This window comes from Mustelus asterias, chromosome 1 (assembly GCF_964213995.1).
Source record: "Mustelus asterias chromosome 1, sMusAst1.hap1.1, whole genome shotgun sequence".
Classification (NCBI taxonomy): Eukaryota; Metazoa; Chordata; class Chondrichthyes; order Carcharhiniformes; family Triakidae; genus Mustelus; species Mustelus asterias.
The window spans coordinates 4,180,551-4,195,457 of record NC_135801.1 but is presented as its reverse complement, the minus strand read 5'-3'; the positions used below and the strand labels follow the sequence as shown (position 1 = coordinate 4,195,457).

Genomic DNA, 14,907 nt, shown 5'->3' with positions numbered 1-14,907 from the left:
CCAGTATAATTAAGGACCCTACGCACCTCGGACATTCTCTCTTCCACCTTCTTCCTTCGGGAAAAAGGTACAAAAGTCTGAGGTCACGTATCAACTGACTCAAGAATAGCTTCTTCCCTGCTGCTGTCAGACTTTTGAATGGGCCCATCTCGCATTAAGTTGATCTTTCTCTACACCCTAGCTATGACTGTAACACTACATTCTGCACGCTCTCATTTCCTTCTCTATGAACGGTATGTTTTGTCTGTATAGCGCGCAAGAAACAATACTTTTCACTTATGTTAATACATGTGACAATAATAAATCAAATCAAATTAAAACATTCACACTGCAATGAAGCTACTGTGAAAATCCTCGAGTCTCCACACTCCGGTGCCTGTTCGGGTAACACTGAGGGAGAATTTAGCACGGCCAATGCACCTAACCAGCACTTCTTTCGGACTGTGGGAAGAAACTGGAGCACCCGGAGGAAACCCACACAGACACAGGGAGAACGTGCAGACTCCGCACAGACAGTGACCCAAACCGGGAATTGAACCTGGGTCCCTGGCGCTGTGAGGCAACAGAGCTAAGCATTGTGCCACCCAACATTCTGACTCCGGCTGGGTGAGATCCAGGTGGTTCCCCTGTCCCCAAAGCCCAGCGTCACCGTCCAGCTCCATCGGACTGAGAAAAGATGCATCCCGTTTTTACAGAACTGGCTGCTGGAAACCGGGAATGTTAACGGTCCCGCTGAAATTGATAGACCATGGAGAAGGCAATTGGATAGGGTTTGAGGGTGAGGGGAAATTGGAGGTTGCAAGGGTTGGAGGTTGGGCCAGAGGCCGGGAGGATTACAAGTCGGGGGGTCGGTGGGGGGGGACCAGAATCCCATGGGGTAGTCAGGGTGGGGGGGAATGTTGTGGGGGTTGATTTGTCGGGGGTGGGAAGGAGTCCTCGGGGGGGGTCAGGAGTGTGGGGTGAGTCCCAAGGGAAGGGGTCGATCTGTGTCTTTATTATAGTTACCCAGAAGTTGGAGGTTTTAATTCTGTTAATCTTTTCTGAGTGACTTTTGCTGTAACTCTGTCAGAACCATCTGAAATCTACAATTTGAATAGCATTTCCAGATGCTTCCTTGCGCAGGGCAATTGCCGAGAGGAAGTTTGAAATTCTGGGCAATTGCAGAGCAAACCCTGTCCCATGACGTTCCATGAAGGATTTCCCCACTTTCCCCTCTGCTCTTAGGGTGGCACGGTAGCACAGTGGTTAGCACTGCTGCTTCACAGCTCCAGGGTCCCGGGTTCGATTCCCGGCTCGGGGCACTGTCTGTGTGGAGTTTGCACATTCTCCTCGTGTCTGCGTGGGTTTCCTCCGGGTGCTCCGGTTTCCTCCCACAGTCCAAAGATGTGTGGGTTAGGTTGATTGGCCAGGTTAAAAATTGCCCCTTAGAGTCCTGAGATGCGTAGGTTCGAGGGATTAGTGGGTAAATATGTGGGGGTAGGGCCTGGGTGGGATTGTGGTCGGTGCAGACTCGATGGGCCGAATGGCCTCCTTCTGCACTGTAGGGTTTCTATGACTCTATACTCCCAAATCCAATGTTGGGAGCTCAGAAGTTACAGCCCAATCTGTCCTCATTCAGGCAAGTATGATTATAATTACATCTCTCATAACTGAGAGATTCAAATGAAATAATCTAGGATCATAATAAAAGTTTCTATTGATTCTGAGGCTTTGAACATTGCTAGAGGTAACAGCTATTAACCCAGAAGGCAGAATTGAGAAAAATGAGAGATGATCTAATTGATACATTTAAGATTCTTTGAGGACTTGGGGCAGTGGAGATGCTGAGAGGCTGTTTCCTCCTAACGGGAGTCTAAAACTAGGGGTCATAATCTCAGGATAAGTGTTTGCCCATTTGGGACTGAGATAAGGAGAAATCTCTTCACCCAGAGAGCTGTGAATCTCTGTGAGTTTATACAGGGCTGAGATTGATTTGGACTCTGGTGAATCAAGGGATGTGGGCATAGATTGGGGAAGTGGAATTGAACCATCATCCCATGAAATGGTAGCGAAGACTCGAGGGTCAACCTGGCTTGCTCCTTATTTGATTTGATTTATTATTGTCACATGTATTGAGATATAGTGAAAAGTATTGTTTCTTGCGCACTATACAGACAAAGCATACCATTCATAGAGAAGGAAACGAGAGTGCAGAATGTAGTGTTACAGTCATAGCTAGGGTGTAGAGACAGATCAACTTAATGTGAGGTAGGTCCGTTCAAAAGTCTGATGGCAGCAGGGAAGGAACTGTTCGTGAGTCGGTTGGTACATGACCTCAGGCTTTTGTATCTTTTTCCTGACAGAAGAAGGTGGAAGAGAGAATGTCCGGGGTGTGTGGGGGTCCTTGATTATGCTGGTTGCTTTGCCGAGGCAGCAGGAAGTGTAGACAGAGTCAATGGATGGGAGGCTGGTTTGTGTGATGGATTGGGCTACATCCAGGGCCTTTTGTAGTTCCTTGCGGTCGTGGGCAGAGCAGGAGCCCATACCAAGCTGTGATACAACCAGAAAGAATGCTTATGTTCTTAGGTTGTCATCCATTGTAAAACATGCCTGTATCAATGGTGCTCATGAGAGCTATTGGTCAGAGGCTGTCAGTTAGCTTGCATTTACTGTCTAATGCGCTACACCTCACCAATCCATCATGCTGAACATGAGTTAGTTAATACTTTTCCCTTGTGGTTAATAGACTGCTCTGCTCTCCAACAGATCGCTTTGAATGAGGAATGACTTTTATTGTTGCTAACAGGGGAAACATGATTGAAAATTCTGTCCAGCTCATTTTACTTGCAAAGGATCCAAATCTGTTAAATTGAGGATGTGTCACTGTCAGGGAACGCCCATCGAAAATAATCAGGAAAAAAAACCCTTCTGTCTGAACGTGCTCTTATTAACAGCAATTTAGTGACGGAATCATCCTTCACACTTTGTTTCCGGGTGGGAGAAGATGTGTTTCTGGAGTAGCGGGAATAACTCTCCTAAAGTTCAGCCTCTGGACTTCATTTTCAATTTAATTAACAATTACAAAGCTCGATGCCTTTATATTTAGTGCCTTCAATATAGTAAAATATCTTTATATACAATGACCTAACGTTATATAGTGCCTTATCCCAAGATGTTTCATGGGAAAATTCCCAGCAGAATTGGATACTAAGCTACATGAGGAATTATTAAGACAGGTGACCAAAGCTTGGCCAAAGAGGCACAGGATGTTATTCCCAGCAATGTGTTCATGACAAATTAAGGTCATGTTTATTGGAGGGTTGCAAGAGGGGGGTGGGGTGGGGTATATGGGGAGCCCTCTGGCAGGTCTTGGCCAGGTAACCAGCGATGGAGGAATCAGGGACAGGAAGAAAGTGCCGGCACCTTGTTGAATAAGGTTCTTTCCGGATGTATCACAGCTTGGTATGGCTCCTGCTCGCAAGAAACTACAAAGGGTCGTGAATGTAGCCCAGTCCATTACGCAAAACAGCCTCCCATCCATTGACTCTATCTACACTTCCCGCTGCCTCGGCAAAGCAGCCAGCATAATCAAGGACCCCACGCACCCCGGACATTCTCTCTTCCACCTTCTTCCGTCGGGAAAAAGATACAAAAATCTGAGGTCACATACCAACTGACCCAAGAACAGCTTCTTCCCTGCTGCTGTCAGACTTTTGAATGGTCCTACCTCATATGAAGTTGATCTTTCTCTACACCCTAGCTATAACTGTAACACCACATTCTGCACTCTCTTGTTTCCTTCTCTATGAACGGTATGCTTTGTCTGTATAGCGCGCAAGAAACAATACTTTTCACTGTATGGTAATACATGTGACAATAATAAATCAAATCAAAATCAAATAAAAAGGCTCCACAGTGAGAATGAATGAGTCCGTGGTGCGAACCATTCATCTCTTCCTTTGGGTTGGGTTATGAACAATGTGGTTGACACACAAACCACGCAGGGAATGAGCAACAAACTAGACATGAGTCATTGCAGCTCCAAGGAAACAGTTTGTTTGAGTTAAAAGCTATTTAGAGTTATAAAGTCAATAGGAGCTTTACAGCATCGAAAGGGGCCCTTCGGCCCATCATGCCTGCGTCAACCATCAGACACCTATCTATTCCAATTCCATTTTCCAGCACCGGGTCCGTATCTTTACATGCTCGGGTGTTTCGAGTGCTCATCTAAATGCTCCTTAAATGCGGGTTCCCACCTCTATCATCCTTTCAGGCAGTGGTTTCCAGATTCTCATCACCCTCTGGGTGAAAACGTTTTTCCCCAAATCTCCTCTAAATCTCCTACCCCGGCCTTAAACCTCCGCCCCCCTGGTTATTGACCCCTCTGCTAAGCTCTAAGATCTAGATAAACTACAGCTGATTGTTCAAACATTGAATATCTCGGACAGGAGTTGTCATCAAAGTTATCATCCTGCCCTGTCTGAACAAGTTGAATTGTAATTTCATCACTTGGAAATCTAGAGTTGGAAAATTTAATTGTGGATCTCCCCCAATTTTCTCACAAAAACCAAATAATCATGGACCTTGTCTTGACATTGACAGTCTGATTGGGGGCGGCACAGTGGTTAGCACTGCCGCCTCACAGCGCCAGGGATACGGGTTCGATTCCCGACTCGGGTCACTCTGTGTGGAATCTGCCCGTTCTTCCCGTGTCTGCGTGGGTTTCCTCTGGGTGCTCCGGTTTCCTCCCACAGCCCGAAAGACATGCTGGTTAGGTGCATTGAATAGAATAGAACAGAATCCCTACAGTGCAGAAGGAGGCCATTCGACCCATCGAGTCTGCACCAACCACAATCCCACCCAAGCCCTATTCCTGAAACTCCACATATTTACCCTGCTCATCCCCCTGACACTAGGCTCAATTTAGCATGGCCAATCAACCTAACCCGCACATCTTTGGACTGTGGGAGTAAACCAGAGCACCCAGAGGAAATCCACGCAGACACAGGGACAAATGGCAGTGATAAATTCTCCCTCAGTGTACCCGAACAGGCGCCGGAGTGTGACGACTGGGGGATTTTCACAGTAACTTCATTGCAGTGTTAATGTAAGCTTATTCGTGACACTAATAAATAAACTTTAACTTTAAAACTGATTCATTCTGAAGATCACCAAATGATTGGAACACACATATCAATGCAGGAAATGTCATGCCCTGTTTTGCTTACATATTCTACAGACCCTAGAATGAAGAGCTTGTCGTATGAGGAACGATTGAGGATTCTGGGTCTGTACTCGTTGGAGTTTAGAAGGATGAGGGAGGATCTTATTGAAACTTACAGGGTACTGCGAGGCCTGGATAGAGTGGACGTGGAGAGGATGTTTCCACTAGGAGGAAAAACTAGAACCAGAGGGCACAACCTCAGGCTAAAGGGATGATCCTTTGAAACAGAGATGAGGAGGAATTTCTTCAGCCAGAGAGTGGTGAATCTGTGGAACTCTTTAACACAGAAGGCTGTGGAGGCCAGGTCATTGAGTGTCTTTAAGACAGAGATAGATAGGTTCTTGATTAATAAGGGGATCAGGGGAAAGGCAGGAGAATGGGGATGAGAAAAATATCAGCCATGATTGAATGGCAGAGCAGACTCGATGGGCTGAGTGGCCTAATTCTGCTCCTATGTCTTATGGTCTTTGGACGCTCAATCCAAATAGGGGAGGTGACGGCCTAGTGGTATTATCGCTAGACTATTAATCCAGAACTCAGCTAATGTTCTGAGAATTTGGGTTCGAATCCCACCATGGCAGATGGTGGAATTTGAATTCAATAAAAAAATACTTGGAATTAAGAATCTACTGATGACCATGAAACTATTGTTTGAAAAACCCATCTGGTTCACTAATGTCCTTCAGGAAAGGAAATCTGCCGTCCTTACCTGGTCTGGCCTACATGTGGTGTTAGAGCCACAGCAATGCAGTTGACACTCTCTCAAGACCATCTCTGAGACGGCCTAGCAAACCATTCAGGGTGACTAGGGATGGGCAATAAATGCTGGCCAGCTAGCGACGCCCATGTCCTACCAATGGATAAAAAAAACCTGACACAAGCTCAGAATTCCAATAGCTATCAGACCCTGTCTGTCTAAAAGCTCTGTAACATCACCATGCCTCAGCTGTTCAGCTGCAGAAATCTTCATCTTGCCTATTTTACTGCTGTCCTGGTAGTCTCCCATAAACCTAAGCTAATCCAAAACTCTGCTACCTCGATCGCACTGTCCCATTCACCCCTCCCTCAGAGACATACATTGGTTCCCGGTCCAGTAACACCTCAATCTTAACATTTGCACCCTTATACTCAAACCCCTCCACAACCTTCCCTGTCCCTTTCTCTACAACATGTCAAAATCCATCTGATAATCACTCCTGTGAAGCCACCTTGGGATGTTTTACTATATTGGGGTGCTATATAAATGTAGATCACTGATATGATGAAGCCTAGTTTGCTTTATAGAATCACAGAATCACTACAGTGCAGAAGGAGGCCATTCAGCCCACCGAGTCTGCTCCGACCACAATTCCACCCAGGCCCTATTCCCGTAACCCCTCATATTTACCCTGTTAATCCCCCTGACACTAGGCTCAATTTAGCATGGCCAATCAACCTAACCCGCACATCTTTGGACTGTGGGAGGAAATCGGAGCACCCGGAGGAAACTCACGCAGACACGGGGAGAATGTGCAGACTCCGCACGGACAGTGTGGAGTTTGCACATTGTCTTTAGTTGGAACAAGTTTTGAAAAAATACCACCCCGTGTATTTAAATGGGGCTGATTCTGTGCTCTGAGCGAGGGATAGAGGGAGGAATGAATTTACACCCACCCAGTGTGGGACAGATGTTTCTAGAGAACAGCAACTGGGAAGGAGATTGTCCAAAAGGGTTGACCTTGACAAACAGACATTGGTATTACTTTGGTTAAATGGAGGATTGTTTATTATTTTATCTGATTTTTTTTAAACAGTTCCCTGTGATTCCAAATACAATTCATTTCATTCACATTATTTAAAATAAAATGTTAAGCTAATAGGTACCTAATTTTATAACTTTAGCCTGTATAAAAAAATAATGAATTGAAGCCAACATGATAACTGCGGGGAAATTCCATCCTGGAATATTCTGAATAATGCAAACACTTCATGATCATAAAATGTCTGCACTGCCTGTCAAACCATGAGTGCTGCTGCTTCCTCATCAGCTCTTTGAGCTTCGGAGAATGCAGCAACTCACCTGTTCACCAGGAACTGTTAACACATTACATCATGTCTCCAGCTATGCACCTGTTGGCTCAGGTAGATCACATTATGCTTATGATATGAGATATACCTGAGCCAAGTCAAGGCTCTGATTACACAATGATTCATCCAGGAATGAGGTCATGTTTAACCCTCGATTGTGCCAACAGGTAAGCCGGCTACAGTTGACGGAATCATAGCCTTGCGCACCTGTAGAAATCCAGCTCTCGCCCATCTCGAAAAGGAGGAATGACAGACACAGCAAACAATTAAAACTCCCTTCAAATGCTTCAGGTAGGTCGTCGCTGCACTGCTAATGGGCTGCATTAAACAGCTGACATTCAGTCAAGTGCATACACGAAGCTGAGAGAAATCAGAACCAGTTGTAGCAGACACCACAACCTGAATCATAAACCACTTTCCAAATGTCAATACCAAATAGATTTTAAGGAACAATTTGAGGTTTTTAAAACTAAAGCTAAAGATTAAAATTATGGTATTAAAGATCATTAATGCATGCAAGTACTGTCCTGCCTTTAAGACAACCCTGAACACTCTAGATAAGGTTTAATAACCCCATCAGTTACTGTAGATTCCACTGTTACTAAATCTTTTCAGTAATATAAACTCAAACTTCATATCTTTTAAAACAAAAAACTCGCATTTATATCATGCTTCATTATATCTGGAAAACATCACAACCAAAAGCATCAATTTTGAAACCCAAATCACCAAGACCATAAGACATAGGAGCAGAATTAGGCCACTCGGCCCATCGAGTCTGCTCCACCATTCAATCAGGTCTGATATTTTTCTCATCCCCATTTTCCTGCCTTTTCCCCATAACCCCTGATCTCCTTATTGATCAAGAACCTATCTATCTCTATCTTAAAGACACTCAATGACCCGGCCTCCACAGCCTTCTGCGGCAAAGAGTTCCACAGATTCATCACTCTCTAGCTGAAGAAATTCCTCCTCATCTCTGTTTTAAAGGATCGTCCCTTTAGCCTGAGGTTGTGCCCCCTGGTTCTAGTTTTTCCCACTAGTGGAAACATCCTCTCCACGTCCACTCTATCCAGGTCTCGCAGTATCCTGTAAGTTTCAATAAGATCCCCCCTCATCCTTCTAACACTCTAGAGTAATGCGCAGTCTCACATTTTTATATGGCAAGGAATATTAGTCGGCCAATTGGAAGAACGCCTGTTCTTCAGCAGTGCTGTGGGAGCCCTTATTTATCCTGTTTGAATAGACAATCAGAAGGTTCTCACTGTAACCGGGGACCAGCATGACAAATAACAAGCTGCACTTAACATAATCAAACATCTCAAGGTGCTCCACAGGAACATTACAAGCCACAAATATAGGCGAAGCGACTAAGGGTTTTAAAGACAAAAGACGGTTGTTGTTGATGGGAGATTTAGGGAGGGAATTCCAGAGTTTAGGGCCCTGGCAGCTGAGGGTGTGGCTGCTAATGATGCAGTGGTAGAAATCAGGGATGCCAGTATTGAAGCAGCACAGATATCATTGAATCATAGAATTCCTACAGTGCAGTATGAGGCCATTCGGCCCATCGAGTCTACACCGATCACAATCCCAGCCAGGCCCTATCCCCACAACCCCATGCATTTACCCCGACACTAAGGGGCAATTTAGCATGGCCAATCCACCTAACCCAAACATCTTTGGACTGTGGGAGGAAACCAGAGCACCCGGAGGAAACCCATGCAGACACGGGGAGAACGTGCAAACTCCACACAGACAGTGACCCAAGCCGGGAATTGAACCCGAGTCCCTGGCTCTGTGAGGCAGCAATGCTAGCTGCTGTGCTATCGTGCCGTCCCATCTCAGAGGGTTTTGGGTTGAGGAGGTTCTAGAGGTAGGGACATGCGAGGCCCAAGAACAATCTGTATACGAGGATTGGAGGTTTGAAATTGAGGTGTTAATGGACCAAGAGAAGACCCAGTGTAGGTCCATGTGCACAAGAGGTAAAGGGGGAGCAGGACTGGTGCAAGTTAGAATATTCCATAGCTTGAACATCACTGACAAGAGAGACATGCTGCTGAAGTTTTAAATCTTGCACTCATCAGGACAAATGCAAATTGCCAAATTTCAAACAATCACAATCAATACTGCAGAAGAAAAAGGTGCTGATTGGTTGACAAGTTGACTCTCACTGGCCAAGGCATTGCTATGGAGAAAGCCATGGGGAGCTATAGGCTCTCCAAGCTCCCAGGTAATTCAAAAACTTGATGAGACTTTGAACATATTCCTTTTGCTTGCAGAAAATGAGTTCCTGCCTATGAATGTGTGTCACTTCCAGCAAGTGTAAGTGAGCCAGACTATGAGTTTGATAGATTATTTTGTTAGTGTAGTTATTGGCACACTCAGCATTGTTCAACAAGTGCTGCCCAATCAGCGTTTTGCAAGTGTGGTTAGTCTGCAATCTGTCCAATGATATCAGCCTATTAATAACAAGCAAAGAAACATGCTGTTTGATTCAATGAGCCAATCACAGGTACGTATGCCTTGTGTATCTGACATCACACTGCCACTGAAACTCAAACGTGATGTTGCTCAGTGCTGCCTGGCCATATACTATCCTTCATCTCACCCAAAAGAGTTGGGTTTCAATATCTCCACCTTACCACAGAATCTCTACAATGCAGAAGGAGGCCATTCGGCCCATCAGATCTGCACCAACTCTCCAAAATAGCATCTTTACCCAGCCCACCAACCCCATCTGCTGTATATCGTGCAAGAAACAATACTTTTCACTGTATACTAATACATGTGACAATCATAAATCAAATCAAAAACCCCGTGCATTTACCATGGCTAATCCCCCTAATCTACATATCTTTGGACACTAGGAGGGATTTATCATGGCCAATCCACCTGACCATCTTTGGACTGTTGGAGGAAACGCACACAAACACGGGGAGACATGGGGTGGCACGGTGGCACAGTGGGGTGGCACGGTGGCACAGTGGGGCGGCACGGTGGCACAGTGGGGCGGCACGGTGGCACAGTGGTTAGCACTGCTGCCTCACAGTGCCAGGGACAGGGCAACGAGGGGATTTTCACAGTAACTTCACTGCAGTGTTAATGTAAGCCTACTTATGACAAGGATAAATAAAGTTGTAAACTTAAAACTTATGGAAGTCAGCTCCAAGATTTGACCCCTTCCTACACTCGATGTGGGTGTGGAAACTGTACTCATCCCAGATAATGCTGCAGTTCCTCACCGAGAACTTATTAAACTCACTGGAACTTTGTTACATCAACTTCAACAGATTGGAAGCTGGGGGAGTGGACTGCGGGCTCTGCCTAAGTGGCACAGTGGTTAGCGCTGCTGCCTCACAGCGCCAGGGACCCGGGTTCGATTCCCGGCTTGGGTCACTGTCTGTGTGGAGTTTGCACATTAATTTAAAGTTTATTTATTAGTGTCACAAGTAGGCTTACATTAGCACTGCAATGAAGTTACTGTGAAAATCCACACTCCGGCACCTGTTCGGGTACACTAAGGGAGAATTTAGCATGGACAATCCACCAAACCAATATGTCTTTCGGACTGTGGGAGGAAACCGGAGCACCCGGAGGAAACCCACGCAGACACGGGGAGAACGTGCAAACTCCACACAGACAGTGACCCAAGCCGGGAATTGAACCCGGGTCCCTGGCGCTGTGAGGCAGCAGCGCTAACCACTGTGCCACCGTGCCACCCTAACACATGACCTTGAAACACAGAGATGAAGAGAGACTGCAACTGAGCCACTGCAGGGAGGGAGGATTTAAAATGTGTTTGGTTGACTCTGTCCTGAATCTTCTTTCCTCTAGCCCCCTCCCCACCCCTCTATCCCCCTCTCCCTCCATCCTCCCTCCATCCCCCCAACCTCTATCCTCCCCTCTATCCCCCCTGACCTTTCAGCTTGTGGCTGTACTCTGTGCGGTCTGACTGGCTCCTCCGGAGGGTGCCTCCTTTCTCCTCCTCGGGGGCTTCATCGATGATGGTGTCGGTGCGGCGCCGCTCCAGGATGTAGAGCCTGGGTTTGAAGAAGCCCAGGTTCTTGCGCTTGGCAGTGGGAGCGCTGGGGGGCTCCTTGCTGCCCATGGCTGTGCCGCTGACTGAGTGGCTGGAGCTGGGGCTGGTTTACCTGCGGCAGCGCAGAGACTCCACCCACTGTGTGTGTAACCTGTGCCCAGCGCTGCTCCTTCCCTGCCTTTAACACCGGCACAGCCCGCTCGCTGCAAAGCTCACTGTGGAAATTAGCATCGCTCACATTGCATTTAAAGGGAATGTGTTCCTGGAAGCGGGCGCCCAATCCCAGAGGGAGTTTCAGAGGGTTGAAGAAAGAGAACTTGTTTCCAGCGCAGGATCAGACACAGACGCAGGGAATTAGAGGGAAAAATGTTTTTACTCAGTTGTTGTGATCACTGAAAGGACAGCGGAAACACTTTGTTACAGTGACAGAGGGAATTGGATAAATCCTGAGAAATGGGTGGCACAGTGGTTAGCACTGCTGCCTCACAGCGCCAGGGACCCGGGTTCAATTCCCGGCTTGGGTCACTGTCTGTGTGGAGTTTGCACGTTCTCCCCGTGTCTGCGTGGGTTTCCCTCCGGATGCTCCGGTTTCTTCCCACGGTCCGAAGGACGTGCTGGTTAGGGCGCATTGGCCGTGCTAAATTCTACCTCAGTGTTACCCGAACAGGCACCGGAGTGCAGCGACTAGTGGATTTTCACAGTAACTTCATTGCAGTGTTAATAAGCCTTACTTGTGACACGAATAAATAAACTTTAAACTTTCAGAAAGGGATGAAAGTGCAGGGCTATGGAAGCAGCAGGGCGGGTGGAACTAATTGGATAGCTCTTTCAAAGAGCTTGCACAGGCACGATGGGTCAAATGGCCTCTCTTGGAGCTGCATGACTTGATGGGCTTGATGGTGGTTGCTCCAAGACTCTGAACCTTGTGGTCAGGGTCAAATGTGGGAAACATCACCTGGTTGTAGATTTTCACAGATTGTTTCGGTTTGTTGATAGGATGTGGGCGTTGCTGGCTATACACACATTAATTGCCCTCCCTAATTGCCCTGGAGAAGGTGGAGGTGGACATTTAAACACTGAGGAATTGTTTTCAGAGCTCATTTTATATAACGTACGCCTCTCTATATAGTAACTTCCATCAGTTATTGCTCAAATATCGGTGAATGTTCTTGAATATTGGAGAAAAGAGAGAAAAAAATTCTGAAACCCATCACCTTGCACCCATTCAGTATACTTGCATCTGTTCTGATGGGTACAAGACAGAAAACTTTTGATTGCATGTCTCTTTATTTTATTCAGTTTTTTTCTTGTTTCAAAGGGTCATGCACGCACGTCTGCAAACAAAAGGTAAAAAGGAGCAATTTACTGACTTAACTCTCTCCTTTCCTTCTCTATGAACGGTATGCTTTGTCTATATACGATGACATGGTGACACAGTTGTTAGCACTGCTGCCTCAGAACGCCAGGAACCCAGGTTCGATTCCCGAATTGGGTCATTGTCTGTGTGGAATTTACACATTCTCCCCGTGTCTGCGTGGGTTCCCTCCAGGTGTTCCAGTTTCCTCCCACAGTCCAAAGATGTGCGGGTTAGGTTGATTGGCCATGCTAAATTGCCCCTTAGTGTCAGGGGAACTAGCTATGGTAAATGCATGGGATTATGGGGATAAGGCCTGGGTGGGGTTGTGTTCGGTGCAGACTCGATGTGCTGAATGGCCTCCTTCTGCACTGTAGGATCCTAGAAATCATAGAAACCCTACAGTGCAGAAGGAGGCCATTCGGCCCATCGAGTCTGCACCGACCACAATCCCACCCAGGCCCTACTCCCATATCCCTACATATTTACCCGCTAATCTCTCTAACCTACGCATCTCAGGACTCTAAGGGGCAATTTTAACATGGCCAATCAACCTAACCCGCACATCTTTGGACTGTGGGAGGAAACCGGAGCACCCGGAGGAAACCCACGCAGACACGAGGAGAATATGCAAACTCCACACAGACAGTGACCCAAGCCGGGAATCGAACCCAGGTCCCTGGAGCTGTGAAGCAGCAGTGCTAACCACTGTGCTACCGTGCCACCCCAATCCTATGATAGAGCGCAAGAAACAATACTTTTCACTGTATCCCAATACTTTACCAATACATTCCAAGATGGCACTGGAGTGAGGTGACTTCTTGCAAGCTGTGCCCAGCATACCTTCTAATTCTATCTTTTACTCTTGTTCTGTGCTTCTAAAACTTCATTCTAACTCTTTTAAACTCTCTAACAATACTTCTTCCCTGCTGCCATCAGACTTTTGAATGAACCTACCTTGCATTAAGTTGATCTTTCTCGAGACCCTAGCTATGACTGTAACACTACATTCTGCACTCTCTCCTTTCCTTCTCTATGAACGGTATGCTTTGTCTGTATGCGCAAGAAACAATGCTTTTCACTGTATACTAATACATGTGACAATAATAAATCGAATCAAATCAAAATCTCCCATTTAACAACAACAATTTATATTTATATTGTATCTTTAAAGTCATGAAATGTCCCAAGACACTTCACAGGAGTGTTAGAAAACAAAGTCTAATGTCGACCCGCGAAAGAGATATCAGGGCAGGTGACAAAAAGAAGTGTCTTAGAGGTGGAAATTGCCTCACAAATTTGGTTGAGTTTTTTGAGGAAGTGACAAAAATGATTGACGAGGAAAGGGCCGTGGATGTCGTCTACATGGATTTTAGTAAAGCATTTGACAAGGTCCCTCATGGCAGGCTGGTGCAAAAGGTTAAATCTCATGGGATCAAAGGTGAACTAGCTAGATGGGTACAGAACTGGCTTGGCCATAGAAGACAGAGGGTAGCAGTGGAGGGGTCTTTTTCTGATTGGAGGTCTGTGACTAGTGGTGTTCCACAGGGCTCTGAACTGGGACCTCTGCTGTTTGCGATATATATATAAATGATTTGGAAGAAGATGTAGCTGGTATGATTAGTAAGTTTGCGGACGACACAAAGATTGCTGGAGTTGCGGATAGTGATGAACATTGTCAGAGAATACAGCAGGATATAGATAGGCTGGATAATTGGGCGGAGAAATGGCAGATGGAATTTAATCCAGATAAATGCGAAGTGATGCATTTTGGTAGATCTAATGAAGGGGGAGATATACAATAAATGGCAGAACCATCAGGAGTATAGACAGACAGAGGGATCTGGGTGTGCAAGTACACAGATCCTTAAAGGTGGCAGCACAGGTGGAAAAGGTGGTGAAGAAGGCATATGGCATGCTTGCCTTTATTGGACGGGGCATAGAGTATAAAAGTTGGCATATGATGTTGCAGTTATATAGAATGTTGGTTAGGCCACATTTGGAAGCCTGCGTCCAGTTCTGGTCGCCACACTACCAGAAGCACGTGGAGGCTTTGGAGAGAGTACAGAGAAGGTTTACCAGGATGTTGCCTGGTATGGAGGGTATTAGCTATGAGGTGAGATTGAGTAAACTAGGGTTGTTCTCCCTGGAAAGACGGAGGTTGAGGGGCGACCTAATAGAAGTTTATAAAATTATGAAGGGCATAGATAGGGTGAACAGTGGGAAGCTTTTTCCCAGGTCAGA

The 14,907-nt window shown here is 46.2% G+C and overlaps 1 protein-coding gene across 2 annotated transcripts in view; it reads right to left on the bottom strand.

Annotated features, from left to right (window-relative positions):
• arhgef38 (Rho guanine nucleotide exchange factor (GEF) 38) overlaps nucleotides 1–11,419 on the bottom strand; it is a 97,520-nt gene extending 86,101 nt beyond the window's left edge. For both annotated transcript variants that reach the window (XR_013496644.1, XM_078206746.1), the window contains exon 1: nucleotides 11,189–11,419. Coding sequence is in view for 1 of the 2 variants with exons in the window: in XM_078206746.1 (XP_078062872.1) it covers nucleotides 11,189–11,378 (190 nt within the window). In the remaining variant the exon portion in view is untranslated. The remainder of the gene's footprint in view (nucleotides 1–11,188) is intronic.
• Between the last annotated feature and the right edge of the window lie 3,488 nt (nucleotides 11,420–14,907).